The 24,890-nt window shown below is 39.9% G+C and overlaps 1 protein-coding gene across 2 annotated transcripts in view; it reads right to left on the reverse strand.

Annotated features, from left to right (window-relative positions):
• zfpm1 (zinc finger protein, FOG family member 1) overlaps nt 1–24,481 on the reverse strand; it is a 74,711-nt gene extending 50,230 nt beyond the window's left edge. Inside the window, exon 1 of one of the 2 annotated variants that reach the window (XM_053234761.1) lies at nt 24,070–24,481. In XM_053234761.1, coding sequence (XP_053090736.1) covers nt 24,070–24,088 — 19 coding nt within the window. In that variant the 5' untranslated portion in view covers nt 24,089–24,481. Of the gene's footprint in view, nt 1–24,048 lie in introns of both variants that reach the window. The other variant, XM_026927151.3, reaches the window with a different exon arrangement.
• Between the last annotated feature and the right edge of the window lie 409 nt (nt 24,482–24,890).

Here is a 24,890-nt window from a genome sequence, read left to right on the forward strand (position 1 = left end):
TTTTTCACTTTTCCACCATGGAATAGTATACATGTCCTCTTATCTCACCTTCAACTATTGAACGTGAGTGCTCTTAGTCTTTCACTTCAGAAAGAGATTACTAAATGGTCCACATATCAAACCATGCATGTGTTAATGTTAATGTTAATATAGTGCACTGCAGATGAGAACACAATAAATGATCTAAGAGTTTATAAATTAGACTGAAAAGAGCAAGGCTGAAAATCTGGGATGGGTGATTTAAAAATTAATTAAAAATAAAAATAAATCAGTACTGTTTTTTTCTGAGATCATGAGTCTCATCATTACATCAAGTGATTGTGTGCACTGGTACTCATAGTAACAAGTAGCAGATTACACTGTAATATATACTTTTGTACTATCTGTACTGAATATTTCATTGTCCCTTCTTTTCTGTGTTAAATCTACTATTATAAACACGAAATAAAAGTATCAAGGAGGGTTTTTAAATGTTGAACTACCGTTCTGCTGGCACAGTGTATATCCCGCATCATGAAAATGTCTTTAAATATTGTGATATATTTTTGCTACCCCTCATTACTTGAGAAACAAACTACATCAGAATGGAGAAAAAATGTGATCTCATTGGCATGGCTTTTGTCAGACGAGCTGGTTTGAGTAATTCAGAAACTGCTGATCTCCTGGGATTTTCACATACAGCAGCATCTAGTGTTTATACAGAATGGTGCAAAAAAAAAAAAAAAACAGCAAGCGGCACTGCTGCAGGCGGAAATGCCTTGTTGATGAGCGAGGTGAATGACCAGACTGGTTCGGAGCTGACGGGAAGGCTACAGTAATTCAAATACAACCGGTGTGCGCAGAAAAGCATCTCAAAATGCACATATCAAACCTTGAGGCGGATGGGCTACAACATCGGGTTGCACTCCTGTCAGCCAAGAACTGGAATCTGAGGCTACAGTGTGCACTGGCTCACCAAAACCAGACAGCTGAAGATTGGTACCCATTTCTTTGATAATAGCATGAATGTGCAGGTATACAGAGGTTCCTAATAAAGTGGACAGTGAGTATATATTACACACAGATTAGATGATAAAAGGCTGATGGAAACTTATGTCATCAGTGCTGAATAAGAACTTCATAAGGTCTATGTTAATTCCCATGTTAACACGTGAAATGCCTTGACGTGCATTCACCTGCGAGTGTATTGTGTGTTGTGCAAGTATGAGGGAGTTAAGGTTTGCACATCTGCGTCTATACTCTCTGAATGGCCTTGCAGTTTGTTGGAGGGTAGGAGGGGTGGGGTCTGGGGCAGATAGTGAAGGATGAAATAAGTATTTGATTCAGCCGCTCCCCCCTTCCCCACCCCACCCTCCCTGTGTATCTTGGGATGGTGGGAAAGTTCAAATCTGCTGCTATTTTCTATCATTTATCAGGCTGCTTATCGCCTGGCTCTTGTCTGCATGCCTGGCTTCCACAGCAGGGTCTTAGCTCAGGCAGCCTGGCAATTCAACTACCCACAACTACATTCTGCTCAAAAAAAAAAAAAAAAAAAAAAAAACCCTGACACTAGTGCAATTAGGATGAGGATCATATCGTAAATACACCGGTAACAAAACGTAAGAGCGGGATACACATAATGCTAACTTATGCACTTACTTTAAGAAGACCTGTCCATTTAAAAAAAAAAAATCCATGGCCATGGTGTAAAACACACACAGTGTGTGTGATTATCGAGTTGTTGCAGTTCAACTGACCGATAGCATAATTCATTTTTGGACATGGAGAGGCGGTAAACAGCTATGAGCCTTTGGTCTACAGTAGAGGAGGGACAACAGCTGCCACCAGCTGCATCTAACTGACTTCTAATGAGCGTCACATTAACCAACAGCGTGGGGTTACTCAGAGGTCACAACCTATTCACACAAACACTCATTCACAACCCACACAGATGCGTGGGCTATCGATTCGTGCTTCACTGATTTCTGCTCAGTTCACAAGCCCTAAAGAAAAGATTGGAAGGCTGATAGGAAAGATTTGAAAAATTCCCCCAAAACATATTAATGCCATCAAATGCAGCAAGATTTCATGTCACCTCTCATATCACAGTGTACTGCTGAAGGAGCTCTCAGAGACATTGTTGCATCTGTTATCAAACCGCCGACTTGACAGATATGAAATGTCCTTGGATAAGCCCGAGGCAATGTTCACACACATTCTTTTATACTGCATTGCTAACTTCATACATTACAGAAGCAACGTCAAATGGAGTAATGAGTATCTATAAATTAATATCCCGTGTACCACAAATATCAGTTCTACCATGTGAGAAGAAATTTCACTAAATGTTAATAAGGCAAAAAAAATCTCATCAAAATTTCATGCTATAGTTTTAGTCACCTAACGTAATTATATTGAATGTGCTGTTTTTTTTAACTAAATGTGTCATTTACAGTATATTTGAATAAATAATTTATCAATTTTATAAAAACATTTATATAAAGAACAAAGTTATACCCGAACTAGTACTTTCCACTATTATCCATTATTATACCCTATAACCATTTGGGATTCGGTGGGGGACAAAATAAAAAATATTCCTGCATGAAGACCAGATCAGAAATGTTTATGCTAATAAAAAAATTCTGACCCTGCTTCCTGATTTTAAGTGCTTAAGAAACCATCACTATTTTGACCTCCTGTGGTTTATGTAAAACCAACACAGTGTAGCACCACATCTAATGTTCTCATTCTGTAGCAGTAAAACTTTATAATCTCACTTGAATGCAGTGTAATAATTTCAGTTTTAAAGAATGTTGACAGCCATAATGTATAGATATCTATGTGTGAGTACTTGTGTGTGTGTGTGTGTGTGTGTGTGTGTGTGTGTGTGTGTATGTTTGAGAGAAAGTTACACTGAGTTCAGTTTGAGTCAGCTGGAATGGGCAGGGTCAGCGAAGCAGCAAGGCTGAAATGCTCAGGGGAGGATGAGTGTGTTCTCCCGTGCATCTTCCCTCTGAGTGATACTGGGAGGATGCTGGAGGAGGAGAGAAAGATTGGGCTGGTATGCAGAGGACAAGACTCTCATCCTTTTGTCTGTCTCTGTGATCTAACCGTGAAAAGGAGATCCAGGTTGCTCCTTCATTCCAGGTGCTTCCTGCTCTCCTTGTCTCGCTGCTCCTCAATGCACATCCACACACACACACACACACACACACACACAGCCTCTGGCATTCATCCACTTCCTGACCATCAGCCCCAGGCTTTACTTGTCTACAGGTCTAGAGAGAATCCACCCTCCTACTCACACCACCTACTCACACACACACACACACACACACACACACACACACACACACAAGCACAATTCTCAGCTGCAGTGGCCTAAGCCATAGACTAAACAGCCGCGGCAAGCAGAACATGTCACCCAGCGCACAACTAGGTCACATTCACACAACGAGGAGGCTGGAGGCCACTCCGCTGCACACTGAGAGCAATGTTTAGGCTAGCATCCTCCCAAGAAGAGATAGAACATTACAGACCTAAACACACAGCCTAGACAGTATATATGACTTCCACTGTGGGACAACGTGACGTGAATACGTTTAAAAAAGAAAAAAAAAAACTAGCCCCATATCCCATTAAACACTAAAACAGAATAAATTACATTTAATGTTACAATGACAGTTAATGGTGAAAAAAGCAAGGTTATTGACCCTATGTCATATTCCTTTGCTGAGTGTAGCACTTATTTAACCATACAGTCTTGAACCACTGTATGTTCGTGTGTGTGTGTGTGTGTGTATGAGTGAGAGGGAGAGAGAGAGGCAGTCTCATCTCTCTGGTCTGTGAAAACGGATGTGGTCCTTTATGACTCTCGTATAATTGTTATGACTTAATCACCATAAAAAGAACATAAAAACAGAGACAACACACAGAGCTACTGCAGAGCTGCCAGCCCCATGTAAGAGGTTACACACACACACACACACACACACAGTGTGTGGGGCAATCAGTCCCTGAGTCCAAACATCAATCACAAAGTCATCTATCTATAGCATACAGTGTCTATTTTGCCTGAATGCTGCAGATTTGCTCTCTTTATACTATGAGGGTGAGTCAAATCAAAACCTTAATTTTTTTATGTTGCAGTGTTTATTGCAAATAAGTATCACAAAAGTCGATCATTTTTCTACATAATCTTCATTTCATTCGATGTAAGTGTTCCAGCACTTAACAAGGGTCCAGAATCCTCTAGAAAAAAAATTTATTAACTAAAAATTATTAAATAGGGCTGTGTGAGAATAGCTAAAATATTAATCAACTTTATCACATTAACATTTTAAATCAACAGGAAACAGCTTTTACTTTAAACTGTATATTATAAGTAGGGGTGTAAACCTCAGGCTTCCACACAATACAATTTCCATTTTTAAGGCAAGAATTTGATATTTGACTAAACCACTGACTTAGATACGATACAATACACTTTTGTTTCATAAGGCAACAATTCGGTATTTGATGATACCAGTGAATCTGCTATGATACGATATGATACAATTTAGTAGCCTCCGATCAATATGTGACCAACTTTGATCAGAAACTGCAGGAGGCCTACCATTAATTCACAAATGATGATGACAGAGAGAAGGACTATTATCAGTTTAATAATCAGAATTATTTTGACACACTAGTTATCTGTCCTTTTCAATGACAATTATAATAGATAATAATCGATTTATAATAAATTATAATCAATAATAATCAAATTATCATTGTTAACTCTATTCATTTCAATCATTGCCTTTTAAATCTTTGCATCTCTCTAAATCATCAAATCATTACATTTCCAATTATAAGTCTTATATTTACGTTATATTTACACATTAAATCTTTGAATATGTAAAAACCACTTCTTAATAATATTATGCATGGCTAAATATATACCATTCTATGAAAACTAAACAGGTGGTTAAACTATATGAATAAGCAAGCCCACTCCTGTGTTCAAATTCCACACAGGCCTCAGAACTGAACAGGGTTTATTATTATTAAGATTTACTACTATAATTTATTCAGAACAAGACGCAAACCCACATCTTTACTTTAACTGAGACCCACAGTCTCGTTATTCAGTCTCTAAAACAATAAGACCTCTTGTTAATCAACAGCAATGTTGTCGACATAAAATCCGTCACCACTGCTTTAAAAAACATTCTCAATCTCAAAGCAGTGACCCTCTACATACAGATCTGCACTGCTGATGAGCCAAGTTTGTAGAGGCATGCATGCATGCTTCAAAATAAAAGCCTGCAACTGATTAAAAAAAAAACTGAGGAACAAACTATATATAGTTCTTTAATAAATTTAGCTGCAAGCTTCATTTTGGATGTAAAAAACACACTCTGACTGCATGTTGTCAGTAAAAAGTGAATTCATTCAAAGCACTTGTCTATTTTTTTCGTCTCTTTTTACGAAACTAGAAAACATTTAAAAAGATACCAGAAAACAGCTTTAAAATGCACTAAATGAGTTATGACAAAATTACATTGCGAAAGTACAGTTTGTGCTAAAAAAATTAATTTAGGGGAAAGGAAAAACCTGCTAAAATGGCAGACTAATTCTGCATCCCTAGTACAAATGGTTCCAACAAATATGATTTCACGATAATATCATAAACTGTGATGAAAGTGTTTGGCAATTATCATGATAACTATCATAAATATTTAATACAAGTACAGTAAAAAAAAAAAAAAAGAAACGTCACAGCTACTTCACCTGAAATAAGTGGAAACACTTCTAAATTATGCCTACTTGAAAGCTCAAAAGCATTATTTCTATTTTGTTCTCTATTTTATTCTATTTTTTTATTTCTCATTTTTTCTCTTTTGTATCATTATACACTCTCTAGTAGACACAAGTTTTTACTGCGCACAGACAGGAAAAAAATGCACAAAGAATGAAATGAACAAGAGATAAAAGAGGTACAGTGAAAGAGACAGCAGGGGAAACGGGAAAAACAGAAGAGGTAAGGGAGAGGGATAAACATACGAACGGCAGTTGAAATGTTATCTATCACTCATGTCACATGAGCTCAACAAAAAAAAAGCCGGAGATGGTGCGAGTGTGGCAGCGATAAGTGTCGAGCATGCAGAGAGGGGATGTAGGGCAGATAGAGGGGGCTTGTTAAATATAACCCACTGCGTGGCTGGCAGCGGGAAAGAAAGGGGGTATTTTCAAGAGGCAGGGCATCAGTGGAGCCCCTAGTACTCTGATAACATGCATGTTCATAGACAGAGAGAGAGAGAGAGAGAGAGAGGGGAGGAAGAAAAGCGAGTGAGAGAGAAGAAGAAGGAACGCAGCCAAGCAAAGATGCATGTGGAGATGCCGCTTACGGAAGGAAGTATCACCAGCACTCGAACGCAAAAGTCACTATGGGATTTCTGATGGGAAAAATGTGTTCTTTTCAGATGTGGAGCAGATAGAACGAGCACAGCCAAATGTCAAAGATGATAAATGGAGGAGCGCAAGGAAACACAAGCGCTCTTAAGATCTACACACAAACACATGGCTGTTTGCTTACACACACACACACACACACACACACACACACACACACACACACACACACACATATATATATATATAAAATGGAAAATCCATTTCTGTTTATAAAAAAACACACACAAAGAACAACTGGAGAAAATCTGAGTTGTTCTGTACGTTTTTTTGCATTATGTGTGCCAATGCACGTACACAAACACCTACCATTAATTAGCGGCGTTATCTACATAGCCCCACTAAATCTAATTACCACCGGTTTGTCATTACCATGAATAAAGGTGAGGAAGCATTAATGAGAACTCATTGTAAAATACCAGTTAGTGAACTAGAGAAAAGATTCACTTCTGTCTAAGGTCAATGGTTGGGCTTAATGAGTTCCTCCATATCATCAACTGCTGTATATATAGCAAGAAATCATTTCACTCACACTCGCACTCACACTATTCTACAGGGAGTTGGTATTTATTTTTACTCTTTTAAATACACTAACACATCAAATATTATTTATGCATAACTAAAAAATAGAATGACCATTAGACATAAGTACTAATAAAAGTACAAATAAAGGATTTACATTAGTGTTTATTTCTAAATAATAAAACTAGAATTATGGGAATATTTCAGAGGGTGTTGAGGCCCATCTTTTCTGAAGATCTGTGTGGCAGGGTGAGGTGTGTGTGTGTGTGTGTGTGTGTGTGTGTGTGTGTGTCTGTGTGTGTGTGTGACTGGAGATAATTTTAATATCGGGGCCGGTGTGGATTGCTGATAGTGTTTTAAGGCAGGGCCCAGTGGACTGAGAGCTGGTAGTACCTATCTGTAATTAGTAACCATTCGGTATTGCTGATAAGATAAACTCACCCTGACCTTTTCCATTTGGTCGTCATGGTAACGGGCCCTCTCCCCCCTCCTTGATATTATTTTAGTGATTAAATAGCAAATAACAGGGAGATGTGAGAAACTGATAGGGATGATTAATAATGGGGTTTGGTTGATGTGAACGTGTGTATGCACAGGCGTGTGTGTGTGTGTGTGTGTGTGTGTGTGTGTGTGTGCGAGCGAGCCAGAGGGAGGAGGGGCGCCTCGGTGTCAGGGAGGGGAGGTGTGAATAGACTTGGCTTGGTTTTTGCAGTGAATAATGGAAATTTAAGATGAGCTAAAAGGAAATAAAAGCAGGGGGTGAGAGCGATAGATGTCTCGCTTCTTTCCTTCTTTTTCCCTGAGACGCACTTTTAAAGGAAAGAGAACATTAACGATATCCTGCTATCCTTCTGCTAGGCCTTTGCCCACCATCACAGCATTCTCATCATTTACCTTAAGGACTTATCAGCGCTGTGGTTATTAATGATAAAGCCCCATTTAAAGAAGAGGAAAACATGCTCGGAATGACAATACCAAGCTTCATGTGGAAGTACTAAATAATAAGAATATGGAAGTGGAAGTTTATGAAGTATGGGGGACCACATCACATGAATGAAACTCATACCTCGTGCAAAACCACTGTGCTTAGGAAATTAGCTGTCAATGTAATCATTACATGTTTGCTGATGAGTCTTTATGAGTTGATTATAGAAACAATCAAAGTCAACTGTTCCTATTCATTTTGAGACACTCATCAGTCAACACTAATCATGCATTGTAAACAAAACCTCAGAACTACCCTTCCACCACATTTACACTTCTTTTAAAACAAAATGCGCAAATGATTCAACAACTATATTCAGAGGAGCTGGGTGATATGACTATACAGTACCAGTACTATGATAAATTATGTGTATGCAATACACTTTTCTGAGATATAATGGTCCCTTTTAATTAAATTTGTTAATATTTTTAAATAATTTAAATAAATACAAACTGACTGGAAGCTGAGGTGATGTTAAAATTTTGTACTTAAATTTTAAAATGGTAAAATGTTACAGTTTTTACAGATTTTAAATTTTTTGTATCATTTTCATTGTTATTTTATTATAAACACAAATGTAATTTTTAAATATAAAAAAATAAAAATTGATTCATTTTTTAGCCATTATATAAAGTGTCAAAAAATATATTTTTTTAAACATAAAACTACCATATTGCTGGCAGTTTGTATAGATCGTGGTAGATCGTATATACTTGTTTCCAGGAGGCCTCTCTGGGGAACCTCTTGGAGGGAATTTGCATAAAAAGGAAAGAACAGAAAGGCATGCAAACAGTGCCCAGTTGACTGAAAGGTCAGTGTGGGCAAAGCCACACTGAATCAAACAGCATCCCTGCACTTCCAGGGCAGCCTGATGTCCAGCTCACCTGTGGCATGGTGACTCTAGATTCACTAATGTAATCATTATAAATGCAAAAAAAAAAAAAAAAAAGTCAAGAATTACTGTTAATGCTAATTACATTATTAAAAGCATATCAAACACCACAAGGAGTGCATTCCTTCCCCCAAATGGTTTCCATCAGGCTCTTATCTAGTGAACTGTGAGTCTCTGACAGCGTTCTCCTGACTGTAACCACTGGCCAATCAAAGCTGAGGAATGCGGCTGCCACGAAGCATTCGGACAATCTGATGAAGGTTAGCTGTCTCAAGATATATCTGAGATAGGCCTTTCCACCATATCTGTGCAAAGAAATTCCTCAACTTCTGTGAGAAGATAATGGATCCTGTACATCTGCGAGTCATTTTAAATTTGTCCGTGACGGACCTACACACATACCCTAATAAAAGATAATCACTCACACGGACAATTACCTTTTTCTGCACGCTCTCAAACAAAAATCTATAGCCTGAAGATATGTTAGAATGCTGTGACAAACACTCTTTCGCAGAGTCACATGTGACACACACACACACACACACACACACACACACACACACAATAAGTTCATACTATTGCCTGAGTAAGCAAATTAGCCACAGTCATGGCTGAGTAGGCAATAAGGGGACAGAAAAAAAGATGATAATCTTTTATCGCTCAACCCAAATGGTTTTTATAGTCTGTATCACTTCTCTGACAGTTCCACTTTTTTCTTTTTCATTATTTATTTATCTATCTATTTTTGTGTGAATTCAGCTAAAATACTTCTCAAGAGCTTAATGGTGCTATCGAGTGTTGAGATCTGCTGCCATATGCTGCCTGCCGCTTCAATTTGAGATATTCACAGCGCTGGTCCTAAAGAACCTCGGCATTATCAAACGTTTAACGAGACCGACACGGCCAATTATTGACAAATTATTCTTTTAGAATACTTTGGCTCTCTTGATGAGCTCATGGTCCCCCTTCCATCCCCTCAGCCTGGAGACGGCTGTCTATCAGATCCTATTAAATGTTCCACACTTCCATTAAAAAAAAGCATCCTGGGCCGTGTGTTACATTAAACTGCTGTTATACATTCAAGAACTTAGGCATCATTGTTTAGGCTTTAACTGGTATATAATCATCCTCTATCTTTGTCTGTTGTATGAGATCAAACAGATGTGATTGCTTAGGTGATTAAAAAAAACTGATGACAGCATCACAGTGAAGTAGCCTCACGTTAACACAAATCAATCTTTTATATTACATAACAAAAATCTGCGGGAAAAAAAAACATCCATTACTCCAAAATGTGAACTCAGCACTTAATATCTGATAAGAAATTGATGCTTTATCGCTATTGGCACTGTACACTTTTCAGAACAACTCTCTTATCGAATGCATCGTCATCAGGGGACTTTGAGGCATGACACAAGGCCTAATAGATTTGGGCAGCTGATAGGAGCCATGCTACATGCTAAGTGGAACGCACAGGACAGATGAAGGAGCATGATACACATGCCAATGTTAAAAGCCAGGATTTTCAGAAACGGTTAAACGGTTCCTGAAATGTGGCTACACAGAGTGTGAAGGTGAGGATGTGTGTAAAAGAACAGGGTCCTGACCTTGCGCTTGGTGGCCTGTAACAGTACAGGCTCTTTTCCCACTCTGGTTTGTTGTGCGTGTGTGTGCGGCCCCCTCCCTCTGTCGGGCTTGCCGAGTCCACATCCTCTCTAACGAGGGTGCAGTTTCTTAACATTCATCATCGCTGAACTCTGAAACTTTATCAGCTGCGGAGCACGGCGCCATGGCCCCGGCCCGGCTCGCTCTGGCTCTCAGATAGGGCTGATAACACACTGATAGATTACAGCAGATTGTTTTACTTCAGGGGACACTGCTGCCTCTAATACTAATACTCAGACAAGGCTCACCGCAGATAGAGGGAGGGGACAAGAGGCACAGAGTACAAAGAGGAAAGGGCAAAAGGAGCCAAGAGTGTGTGCAAGCGCATGTGTGTGTGGGTATGTAAAGGATATTCAGAGGAGATTCTTATCATAATGGGCGCTAGTAGTCTGACCGGTTTAATATGACAGTTTTCCCAGCAATTATATAAATATTTCTTTAGTTCACCATCTGACTTAATAATACAACGGAACCTCATATGAGCACATAATGCTTTGGGGTTGAGCTAATAAATCTCACCATAAAAACCCTCCTAAATTAAGAATGGGCATATTTGGGATATTTAATCTTGATCCAAACAGGGAAACTGAAAGCAGAGAGTATTATAAATTCAAATGAGATAGAGAGAGGCACAAAAGTGAAATTATGAACACGCAGGATGAATGTGCGCCTACAGTCTAATGAATACTCCATTACATACCGCACGTTTACAATGTACGTACATTAATTTCATACTAACAGTGGGCTTTCTCTGAATTAAAAGAGATAACACAAGAAATGGGGGCACATAATGAAGATATTGTGGCTATATTCATGCGCGTTGCATAAACTCGCATACACACAGAGAGTCTAAGGCCCAAAGAGCAGAGGAAACTTGAGGCTGCTGTTGGGCACAGGGATGGAGTAGCAGCTGAAAACAGGGTCAAGTGTGAAACACGAGGCCTCTGTACAAAGGCCACTGGCTGGCCCAACAACACAGAGAGCGCCAAGAACACACAGAGGGTGGATTAAACTAAAGCAAAGAGGTGAAAATTCTGTGATTGCAGCATTGCCCAAAAAAAATTATAAAACATTTTACAATCTGTAGTTTCATTTAGTTTTCAATCTTCAGTTATGTAATGACTACAATCTCCTGCTCTTAGATCAAATAAAATACCACAATGAAAAACGATAGTTTAGGAAAGATGCTGAAATATTATAGTATAAAATATGTTTAAAGGTAATGTAACAACATTTTGTATTAACCAGTTATAATGTCTGGTTAAAAGTGTACTATACAACAATTAGTTCCAGTCCACTAATTTGATTGGCAGTTCAAGAGTGCCTATATTTCCTGTAACTGTACTGGGACGTTTCACTGGGTGTATCACTCCGCTCGTCTGTGCTCGCTAAGTAAAATTCCACTTCCTAGATCGAAACTGTTACTACAGTAGAGTTACCAACATCGTCAGTGGACATGGCAAACGATACTGTTCAGGAATAAAACTTTTGGCTTAAAATATGAGTTAGCTAGCCACATAGACGATGTGCTATAAAGTGAGTGTGGCTTCTTCTGGATCTATTTCCACTAGTGGAGCAAAAATAAACAGAACACTTGACTATATTGTGTCCGAAATGTCACTTACTCAATATTAATTTCTTGTTTACATGTAGAACTGTTGTATAAAAGCAATATCACACTCGCAATTGTGCGGTTATAGTAAATATCGGCACGGATGTGATTACCATACCATGCCGATATTCAGTATACTGCATTCTTGCTTGTGCAATATTGCTTAAGTAAAATGTCCAGTTAAAAGGTGAGTTGTGTGTAGTTATGTACATCTGTCCAAAAGTGTTAGATCATAAATAGATCACAGGAATAAATGTGAGTACGAATAGACAACACCAGCATTTCTGCAGAATGATTAATGCACAATAAAATATGAATGAATGAATGAATGAACGAATGAATGAATGAATGAATGAATGGCAGGTGAAACTGCGATTACTATACAAAATAGGGTCATACTTGTGACTGTTCCTTCCATCTTCCTCTCAGTTTTTTTGTTCAACTCTCAGGAATTCCAACATCCTGAAGAAATGCTGTTGTCGGCGGCAACCGAAGCCTATCAACCTAGCAACACATGCCTGTCCACTGCGTTTGGGGCTCTTTATTTGTCAGATTGAGGTTGAGCTTATCAGATTCCAGCAGCTATGGACCAGTGTGTGTCTGTATGTGTCACAAGGGTAAGGGTGGAAATAAAAAAAAAATGCTTGTCTGACACAAGAGGAGAAAGGAGGAGGAGAAAGGGTTAACTCCGTTCGAATCATTCAACCTCTAACAGAGAAAGAAGAATAAGCTGCACATGGATTTCACCCTGCTGCACTCAGCCCTAAAAATAAAGGCTAGTGAACAATTACCACAGAACGACCAAGCTGCTCCATATATTCTTCTTAATTTTCATGTCAACATTTTATCAGTGGGCCCCATGAATAATCCGTGCGGTAATTTCTTTCTTTCTCCCTTTTTGTTCCTGGCATTTTGGTGGAGCGAGATAAGGAGTAAAAAAACAACAGAAGGGCTAGGAGAGTGAAAAAGAGATAGATAACATTGATATCAACTCCTACACAACACAGTCATTCCCTTATCTAGGCTTTTTATCATGCTTTCAGTTTTTTTTTTTTTTCGCCTCCACTCCCCGTTCTTTGTGGCCTAACTGAAAAAGGTCTACTGCCCTTAAAAATAAAGTCAAGCTTTTGGTCTGAAATTTGCCTTAGGCACGCTAATGTGTATAATTCAGTGTGTGGAGAGAGTTTTAGGTAAATGTGGTTTGCGAGTCTAATGGGGAGAAAAAGAGGGATTAAAAAAAAACAGAATGTAAAAACAGAAAATACACAGACACACACTTTCCCACTGAAAGAAAACCATGTATCAAATGAGAAAGAATTTACAGGGGAAAAAAAGGAATTCATGCACAAACTTATCTTTTCTGTCTCACACTCATATGGCCCCAGAGAGAAAAAAAAGGTGCTCTCTAATCTATCAAGGTCAGTTACACTGCCCTGAACAAATAGTGCGTTGTTCCAGCAGGCAGCTCTCTATGTAAGCAGAGAAGTGACACACAGTCACACAGACAGGCAGATAGACAGACAGATAGACAGTCAGGCCATAAAACTGACAGAGACATGGAATTTCTCTGTTATAGGTAAGTCACAATAAGTTGAAAGGCGGGTGCCAAAGTTACAGGGTCATGCTGTTGTTTTTTCTAGCTCAGGATACGAGGAAATGACAGATAGCACAAGTCGTACGGCTCAACTCATAAAACACATGATATAGCGAGAGCTACTAAAGGAAGCCCCTGATAGGACTGCTGACATCAACGCACTGATCCAGGAAGGTGAAGCACAGAGGGAAAATCTCCACTGAAGGAAGTTTATGGCGTAGAGGAAAGAGAACGAGAGGACACAGAGAGAAAGACATACAGAAAGAGAGACAGACAGCGGGCTTTACTGTAAACGCAACAGCTTCATCAGTGAGATCATTGTGGTATCTTAGTGGAGCGATCAGCGATAAAAAGCACCCTGGAAAAGTGTGTAACTGTAGATGGGAGGTCATCAGTGCTCCGATAGGGCTACCCTTGCGCATTACTGCTTCCTTCAGTTGCTGGAGGAACCCAGAAGTCAGTGTCTCTTCTTCAACGTAGTCATCTCTGCCCTAATATTCAGTCTGGCTGAAATTGGAATCAACCAGTCAGGATGAGCTCTGGCATTCACTGAGAAGGCGGGGTGTGTGTGTGTGTGTGTGTGGGGGGGGGGGGGGGGGTTGTTTATGCACAAACGTGTTTATGCAGATAAAGTGATAGCACTTTGTTGTGTATTAGTCGACATGATTCCAAATGTAATAGTCCCCGAGAGGCAATCGAATAGAGTCGTTCTTCCCCGACTCACCTCAAGCGCTCACACAGCCCTCACAAACTTTCTTATTAATGGGCCCGTATCCCGAGCTCACTCAAATTCCCTCGCTTGCTATCTCTCTTACCCTCCATTCCCTCTCAAATAAACCTACAAAGAAAGAGAAATTAACAGAGGAGAGATTTTTCCTCCCTGCCCCCCCCCTCGCCTCTTCTCCTGCCCTTTCTCGACAGTGGAACAGGGAGTAAGGGGGAGAAGAGAGAGAGAGAGGGAGGGAGAGAAAGAGAGAGAGACAGAGAGAGAGAAAAAAAACATAATTTATCTATGTATTATCAAGAAAGGCAGACACTTTAATCAGTCAGCTATGAAGTCAGTATTTCCATTCTTATCTGTCGCAGGAGTGGAAATGGAGAGCAGATAGTGCGCTGGGAGCCCATCGGTGGGCAGGAATGATAATGGGGGAGAGAGGGCTGGCTATTGGACCGCTGTGTCAGCTCTATCTGCACCCATTATCAAGAGCCTTATCGGCGCTGCCATCAGCCAAGCTGTAATGGGGCCAGTTCAACTTTCCACATTATCATACGCCAAGACCTGCTTCAGTGAGGCTAGAGGTCTGACTGGAGACAGAGGGATAGAGGGTGAAGGGGGAAAGAGTGGGACAGAGATACGCAAAGCAAGGGGTCGGCACAGAGGTGTGCGGGAGCATGAGTGAGGAATGGGGGAGAAAGAGAGCGATATAGTCTGAGATAGAAAGGTAGAGCAGTGGAGCAATGGAAAGAAGGACAGACAAATAATGGGAGAGTAGAGTAGGGTATTGAGTGAGAGATGAAGGCAGAGGATGGGAGTCAGGCATGTAGCGTGAAAGTCTGAGGAGTGTCCACAATCTGTTATTCCTTGGTGAAAGTAATGCAACATACAAACTGGGCAAGAGACCAAGAGGGTCAAAAAGGCCAAAGTCTACACCAAATAAAAACGCTGCCATCAATATTCCAACAGTTATCGAGAGCGATAATCTAATCATTAGCATCTTTAATCTGTACACGCTGTTTCTTTTTGTGATTTAATCTTTTAATTGATAAGAAAATGACAGGTGACCTTTGGTCAACTGCGATATTTGACTGATTTGGAAAACCTAAAGTAGGCCAGCATGTATTGCATAATACTGTATTTATAGATTTGTTTATAGATTGTTATAGAAAAGTTAAATATTCAAATGCTAAAGAATCAAGACATAAATCTACATGTAATAATACAAATAATACATGTAAATAAAATAGGTAATTAATATAAAATTATTTACACCCAAGTTTTAGAGCACCGAAAGAGTTCTTTTTGTGTGTGTTTTACGTTATAGGCAAACTGTAACTTAAATTATAGGTCATCTTGATTTCCGATGAACATTTTTTATGTGGGTGGAGAAATTGCTCTCTGGTCATGTGAAAATGATGTGCACACAGGAAACATTTTGTAATACAGATACTATCGGTTGGTGTTGGCAAAATATGAATTTGAACATGTCTATTATGGATAGTTTTAAAAACCGTCCTGTCACATTTATGTCATAAACAAGGGAAGTGTAAACTGGCACAGTTGTGACTTATGGGAAAACACAGTAGCTCACTATAGATGCTTAACTGGTGGTTAATAATCACAATTAACCATGTTGCATTAATTTTTTCACATTATTTTTCCAAATGTTACAAAATGAAAAGTTACATTTGTAGAAATTAATGCTATTAGCCCATGTTTTATTATCTTTGCTCCACTATTGTTTGTTTGCACACTGAAGAAAAGTTACAGTATGTTTTTTTATTAAATTGGTTCTAGTTGATCAAATGATGCTGCTTTTAACTGTGTTTTTGCCCAAGAATAAAGCTTATTATTTGTGTTATTTGTCTGTTCAATGAGTAAAGTTCATGTCTTCACACAGCCAAGAAAAATCTGGGCTAAAATGGGTTAACTTATTCTGACTCATCCAATAACCCCTACATGAGAGTGGACTCCTGGCCTGCTTTAGCTGGTGATATTTCAGTGGTAAGGTTTGGCTTGTGCAGCACAAACTAGGGCTTGGAAAAGAATCGTACAAATATTACCACAGTATGTAGTTTGTATAGTTGAGCATTTTTAACATAGATAAGCAATAATCAAACTAAATGAGATGTAAGAATGAGATAGTAAGATTCTGGCAATTTTGATACTTTCTTTCCCATATACCATTACAGGACAATTTCTGAATTAGCACTGGCACCATCTCGTCATGACACTGTCACATCATCTGGATATGACTGTGACTTTACCTCTTTTTTACACAAACCTAAACCGACCTATTCTGGAGACTATCACAGACAGGCTATCAGTAACACATTGCTCATATGGTTTACACAAGAGCTAATCAAACCCAAAGATGAGATCACTCTTAACTCCACAACAACGGCATGAACTGACTCACTCTACACACATCTAAGCCCGGGGACGGAGTGACAGAGGAAGGTGGGCAGCCACTTTTTGGCTCGATCAAGTGCAGTGTGTGAGAGCAGAAAGAGGAGACATTCTAGTCTAGACCACCTCTGTTAAGGGGAGCTCCCTGGAGGCAGTCTAACCTCTCCTCTTTCTCAGGCCTTTATCCCAGTTGCCCTGCTGTGCTTATCTCTCCTCTCTTCTCTTCCTCTATACCCAGTCCAGAGCTCTCTGCCCACCAGAGCACCCAGCCAGGCCCGCTTCAGTCAAGGCCCAAGTGTAAAGACGAAAACAAATACACAAGTGTCCAGAAAGACCTCCAGTGTCTCCAGTTTGCCAAACCAAAATGAACAATTACTGCCAAAAGTTTCCTTTAAACACCACATGCATATAAATGGCAATCGATAAATTCCAATTACATATAAATTACCAAGCATGTTGATGCCACAGCAATTTTACATTTAGCGACAAAATGATGCTTACACAGTGCAAGAGCATCTCCTAAGCATGCCATGCACTAAATTTTCTAATAATGCAACTCAGCCATTGCAGTATGTCAGCTAACACAGGGACAGACCAACTCTTCCTCTTGTTATAGGGTGCCATTTCTTTTGTCATACACAAACGGTTGGTCTGAACAGGTTTGTTTTGGACTGCTTTCTTTCAGTCACAAAATGTTCACAAAATTTGTGTGTGCAGCTGAAAGTAAATTAGTGATTTAAACTTGACAGTGTAATCTATTTATTAATTTGCAGGAAATCATGGCAGTTATATGACTTGAACCTGATCAGTTAATGTTTACCTTTATATTACATTTATATTATATTGATTCTCCTGATGTAAATTTACACAGACTCAGAAGCTCGTAAGATAGAAATGTGTTTCCAAAATAATTCATTTTCATGAATACCACTTTTCTTGTCTCTATGAACAATTTACAAATAAATATATTTGTATCCAGCTTGAAACACACTACACAATGTGGGCATTTTGAAAACGCACACACCTCCTCTGATGGAGCCGGGGTGATATAGCAAACCCAGCTAGCACTCTTGACTGAGTTTTACAGCCGCGCTCTCCGGCTATAAAAGCAGGTCATTGGACCTGTTTGTCCACAGAAGGCCTTTTTACACCTGGAATGGAGAGCTGAGCACAGTAGGAGAAAATGGCCTCTTATCGCATGTGCTGGGGGGGTTGTCATAACAGTGATACACCATCCATGAACTGATAGACTGCACACACACAAACCGTTAACCACACGGCCTTCAGACTCTACCTGTAATGCAAAAGAACCAGAACTCCCCCAATTATGCGTTAATATCCAATGTCCTGCCAACTGAAGTAAACTACCAACATTAAATGTTATTATTTAATTATAAGAATGACGCACCGCTTCAAAGAACACCCCCTCCATTTCAAGTAAACTCTACATAAAATCATGATATTCATTCAAACAGCAGCACTAACCAATCATCCTGTCCATGTACAATCCTACACGAGAACAGATTCTCCACTTGCTCAACCGTGCTAATTAAAGCACATCAAATATAAGAACATAACATCAATCCATGCATGGAAATCAGCCAATCTTGTCAACTGTGTTAACCATGATCTCATCAAACATGGCTCCTCCACATGCACACATTATCATATCTCCATTCTCCATAAAGACTAGCTGATTAACTCCAACAAACTCCCATTATAATCAGCACGTTAAATCAACTCCATTAGCCAGCGTTCATCAAAACAGATCCCTCCTGCTATGGAAACTCTGCTCCAAACATTACACTATCTGCACTAATCAAAAACACTACGCGAAATCTCTCTGCTCCATGTGATTCCATGTGATAGGGGCAGCTCATCGTTACTCTCACTGTCCCTGTGGGTTTTCTTTTTCCCCATGCTTTAAAACGTGCAAAGGTGGGGCTATAAGCACCTTGGCAGTGCATCAATATTTCATGCCCAACCACTCCCGCAACATCGCTTGCATTACAAACTGAGCTGAAAGTTTCTGTCTCTCTTTCAGAATATTAATACATTGTCTAGTGTAACATCCAGGCAAGTGGTACTGGACACATTAAAACTGTATGTCACAGTCTAGGGTGACATTATTTACCCAGTGTGCATTGCATGTGTATTACTATAGTGCTATCATTTAAAATGCAAGTGAAGATGACAGCTGTCTGTGCATTCGGGAAAAAAAGTTGGGATGTGCATGTGATTGCTTTTGTGAATATTATTTATTTTATTCTACTGTATTTTTTTTTTAATGAAAACCAAGAAAACATGACATCTAAAAAACACTGATGCTATTTACAGATATTAAATTATTTGTGTAATGTTTGGTTGGAAGGAAAATCCACTTCCACTCTTTGCTCTAGAGGTCTTCTAAAAAAAACCAAAAAAACAGTGTGCTGTAACAGTGGAATAGAATTAAGGGTGCTGTAAAAGTGGAATAGAGTGTGTCTATCTTTGTGTGTTGCTCCTCATAATTCACATTGTGTAAAGAGCAGGAAGAAGCAATAACTCTTAACACCACACAGCACACAGCTATGCTTCTGCCACCAGGCCAACATCCGGCCACTTCCTAAGCAGTAAATATGAATCCACAGGCAGCTTAATGTGACTGCTTGGTCAACACGTACAAGCAAAAGACACAGCCAATCATCACCGAGAGCCAGGCAGCTCGCCCAATCAAAACAAAGAAGCAAATCTGCACACTCAATACACGGAACAACCAGAAATTCATCACTCTGTCAGTTATAGTGAAACACAAAGTGAAGCTAACCATATTAACATACTCATTTAAACTTATTGGAATTAGGCTTAAAACTCGAACAGCTTTAACTCTATCCCTAGATCCATAAAAGCTGCAGAGTGAATGATAAAAGATCCTGACAACAAAATCTGATTGTCTTTCCATCTTAAAGGTGACTCATTGAGACAATTCAAATCTCTTTCCTATTAAGACCATAAACAAAGTACAATGCAATGTATATGACTCAAGATGACAATTCCTAATTGCTTCCATTTTAATAATTTTTTTTTCTATAGCAACCATGAACAGTGTTGTAAAAGCCATGTGCAGCAGTGTGGAACATCTGCACATGCAACAGATCACTAAACAGTTGATAGATAAAGAAAAGGATGATCGTTATCTATCAAAAAAATACTTTCAAGAGAAAATAAAACACAAGTAACATTATTAGAAATCATTTTCTTCCTTCCACATTGCAAAAAATTTATAAGCTAATTATTGCTTATTCCACATAAATACATCCCTAGTTCTAAATGAAAGAATTAATAGCACGTGTATTCACTTTTGAGACATTGTTTTTCACACTTTGTATGACCTTTTACAGATGTAAGAAACCATTATCACACAGAATCTAACGATGAATTAGCATCAGAGCCACGAATATGCTTACACCATGTTTTCCTTTACTTTTTTATTTCTTTATGGCAGAGTTTATTTTTTTATTTTTACCAAAGTTTATACCAAAAAAGCTCTTCACAGATAATCATAAAGGAACAAAAAAATCCCCCACATCTCAATGCTATCTTATACAGGATCTACTGTGAGTAATATGTGGAATTAGTTTTAATTAAATTAATCGACTATGATGGTTGTTAGGAGAAAAACATGGGGGCGGGAAGAGGGAGGAGGGTGGGAGCGGGAAGAGAGAAGGAAGGGGAGAAATGCATTCACACCTATCATCTAATTATACAACAACATTAATCACATTAGGGCTGGAACTGATTGCCAGGGTCCAGCGCCCTGCTGCTGCTACGTGTCGCTTTGTTATTGCAGCAGAGTCTTAACTCCTGCCTGCTCTGGCCTGATAACAACTCTTATCGCACTTGGCAATCTCTATCTGCGCCAGAGATCAGGCCCCAGGGCTTATCAAAAGTTCACATCGAGCTAAAAGCAGAACAAAGAAGGAAAAAAAACACATACATCAGGCAAAAGCCACCAAAGAGCTATGCTGTGAGTGTGTGTACGTGCACGTATGTGCACGTGAGTTAATGTGTATGTGAAAGTGAACAAACGTGTGATTGTGCAAGCACCCTTTGCTGCTTTTATCTATGTGTGTTTGTGTTTAAAAGATCTCATTTTCTTTCATTCAGCACGATGTTTTAAGCAGGATATTAGATTAACCCTCGTGTCAAGTGACCCCGTGAAGCTGAACCTGACAGCAGTTTTCAGCAAAAACAGGAACTGCAGATACAATCGCGCGTCCATGATTTCAAAAGAGTGACTCGATCGGCATCAATGGAAAGGTGGTCACTTGAACGAGTGCCATGTCTGACCATCGGGTGGTCACTGCTCAACTCAAACGCGCTCCAGCAACTGACGTCAATGCATAATGCATGCTGCTTGAATAATGTCACCCTGTGCAGAGCGGCTGCTATCTCTCCACCATCTCTGCACTCTTATCTCGGCACCCATCTGCACGGCTGCCTTATCAGCACTCACAATCTCACTGTGGGAGGTGCTTTAAAAACCCAGAATACATCCATCTATCATTTCTGGATTCCTGCCTCTCTCCCCTACTGCTTATCAGGTCTGCAATCCTATTCTACTCTTATCTGCTCCTCTCTCGCTCTCTCTCTCTCTTTTTTAAACTTATCTTCAGATACACCCAGCTAGTCCCAAACAACAACACTAACATGACAAAGATGAGAAAGCGGCAGCCCAATGTAATTAAAATGCCAATTCCAGCTCTACAATCGCTTCCATCTGTCTCACGCTGGCACTATCAGCGCAGAGATCGCCGCCTCGCCTATCTCGTCTCCCATCTCAACTGTCAAAATAACAAGGCCTGGGATCCTACTGGGCTGCACGCTAATCTCCAGATCGGGGAGGGATGGGTAATCTATCAGAGCGATCTTCACCATTGGGAGGATGACGCACAAAAGACACACAAATATTTCCTCTAACTTCCACCGTACAAGATACTTTAGCTGGAGGCTCACGTAGTAAAATCGCCCTAGGAGAAGTCACAACAAAAGGCCCAGATGTTTTGCATTTTGATCTGTGAAAGATTGTTGTGATGGTGTGATTAAAGAGCATGATCATGAATGTGCTAAAGATGCTCTAAAGCTGTTCTTTGCTCTGAACTTTTCAGCTCACTGCTGTTTGCTGTAACTGCCACCATCTCACCTACCATCAGGAAAACAGATAGAGCTGCCTTATCCAATCTACCTCCAACATCACTTCACGGCTGTCTAACAATGTTATGGGTGAAACAATGCAGAGGTGAAATTATCATTAGATTGGTTCAAAATTTGAGGTAAGGATCATTCTGGGACACAATTCTCCTTTCTGTCCAGTTGTCACTGTATATTATTAACGTATAACAATAACACTTGATCATATTCTAGTGGTTCATTTAGACCCTAAAACTTATTTTATTTTTTTTTACAACGTAGACCCTGAAGCTTGTTATTATTTTCTAATGTCACAGGCCACAAGTGGTTTTTTTTTTCATCAAATGGTGATTTGTTTAAAAAGTAGATAGCTTTGGAACGATTAAGACATAAACATCTCAATCAAGTGCACAGCTACAGGCTATTGGCATGACTGCCCAGAAATGCAGCTTCACAGTTGCTTAACCAAACTCCGCTACCGCCCTTTACGCTCACTGGTATATGCTAATGGTGCTTTATCAAGACATTTTTCTTTCCTTTTCAAGAGTTGCTTTCTGCCTTTGACTCACATTAATATTTATTTTTGAGTGGGCCCTTTCAAACTCAACCTCCAAGATATTGCTACCGTGCTTATCTCGCCGAAGCATCTCTTCTGGACGAGGAACTGAAACAGCATCTGGCACCAAAGCAAAAACACTTTTCAGCACTGCTTTAGAGAGGGTGACAGATTCAGAGCGAGAGAGAGAGAAAGAGAAGGGGGGCAGGGTGGTGCTGTGGCACTACATTTTATTTTTATAGCATAATTGTATCAACTCGAAAGATCAGAGAATTGTGATAACCCTCGGTGTATTTATAAACAGGAAGAACTTGTCAGCCACAAGCCAATCAACTGTACACTTCTGGGAGAAAAAAGGTTCTTCAAGTGTTCCTTATGGGTTCTTCGGATATTTAAGGGGTCTTAGCTTTCTACAGGGATCTACATGGAACTCTTGTTGATAGAGAAACCCTCTGTTGTAGGGTTCTACATAGAACCCTTATGCCACAACCAAAGAACCCTTAAGGGTTCTATATTTATAAGAGTGTAAGGATGCATGAAGAGGTCTGCTTACTAATGGTGCCTGAGCACTACAGAGTTTTAAAAAAAAAAAAGGGGGGGGGGGTGGTATGGAAAAAAGATCCAGTGGTAATCCACTATCAGCCAGAGAGATCAGCCGCCTATCTGCTATCAAACGGCCCATCTGTGGGAAGAGAAGTGAAAAAGGCCGGAGGGAGAATGCAGTGCCAGCCACAGACAGAAAACAAATAATAATTAAAAAAAAAAAAAAAAGATCCAATTTTAATCCTTATCTCTCCTGAGATCGGATCGCGGCTTATCTGAAGTCGCATCGGCTTTTTTCACAGAACAGTGACGTTTCCTCAGGAGAATTAAAACAGGAAACCACGGTTACACTGCAGCCGGAGACACAGCATTATCACACTCACAAGTGTTTTCGCTCAATGTTTTGTCCACAATGCTGATCGGAACTAACAAATCAGATCACAAAGTGTGCTAGTCGACTTTATCTGACGTGTCTTTTCTTTTGTTGTTGCTGTTGTTGTACTTTACAGTTCATTTCTGGTGCCCTGCTCTGTTAACTACCTCTTGTTTATATGAGTGTGTTTTGTTTTTATGCTAAGCAGCGCGTGATGAAATAAACTCCAGCTCGCGCAGCTTTCCTCACGCGGACAGCGTCACTGAACTACACTCGAAATATTATTATTATTATTATTATTGTTATCCTGTTCCACCTACAACACATTACACATTCTGTGTGTTTGGTAAACATAATGGCTTGGTAATGAGTTGAGTCAGGTGTGTTGAACCAGGATTAACACGAAAAGGTGTAGTACTGTAGTTTCCAAGAAACGGTCATGCAGCTCGGAAACCGTGCGCTGCACTACCCTGAAAATCTATTCTCTATTAGTCTGTTCTTAATAGGTTTCTGTGTTTATCTAAGTGTTTAGACGGTATCCGCCGGAGACTGATTGAAACTTTTGAGCTTACGTTTGATCTGACGGGGCTTACTCTGCTTCCTTCGGGACATGGCTCTTCCTCGGTCCCCGCCGGCGGAGGCGAACTGATGATCGGCTTCTCGGAGAACTAGCAGCACTGGGACTCGACTCGCCCTGCGTCCGGATCCACCCGCATGACCCGCACTTGGAGCTTCTCAGCCGGGAGAGCTAGCTACCTGTGGCCGTGGGAGCGCCTGCTTGCTCCTCGACGTCTTCCCGAGACGAGCGCTCTTTAACTCTTTCTCCGTTTCACCGTTGCCCGATATTTCTACTGCAACCGAAATGTTAAATATGTCGCTACTGGAAAATAAAAAACAAAGCTTTTTTTTTTTTTTTTCCTGTGTTAATATCTACTCGCTCGCCGCGCTTCCAACACTTGAGCACTTCTCAATGGGGCTATAGCTCCACAGCCACATGACACAGTGGAGCGGACTCTGCGGAGCCACGCCCCCGGGAACGCCTCTCGCTTCTGACGTCACGCCGCATGCTGCTGGCTTACGCTCGCGCCCACAAGCAAACGCAAAGAAAGAAGTGTACATGTAGTATATAGAGTGTGTAGTGGTGAAGTATACAAGTATACACGCACGCCTTTTCGAACATCGGCTAAGTCTAAAAATCCATACTATCCTACTAAACAGTGTGTCATTCCAGTACGCCGCATGTAGTTCTGACATAATATTTAGTGAAAATGGTAAATTCTCTCGTTTAAATTCTCTCTCACAAAGTCACACGCATAGTAAGGCTACTTAATAGCCTAAGAAAGTTAATAAGTTGCTTAGTAAAGCTATTTTTTCAGTGTAATCATTTCCAAGATGTTTTTCTTTAAAGATGTTC

Source organism: Pangasianodon hypophthalmus, chromosome 6 (assembly GCF_027358585.1).
Source record: "Pangasianodon hypophthalmus isolate fPanHyp1 chromosome 6, fPanHyp1.pri, whole genome shotgun sequence".
NCBI lineage: Eukaryota > Metazoa > Chordata > Actinopteri > Siluriformes > Pangasiidae > Pangasianodon > Pangasianodon hypophthalmus.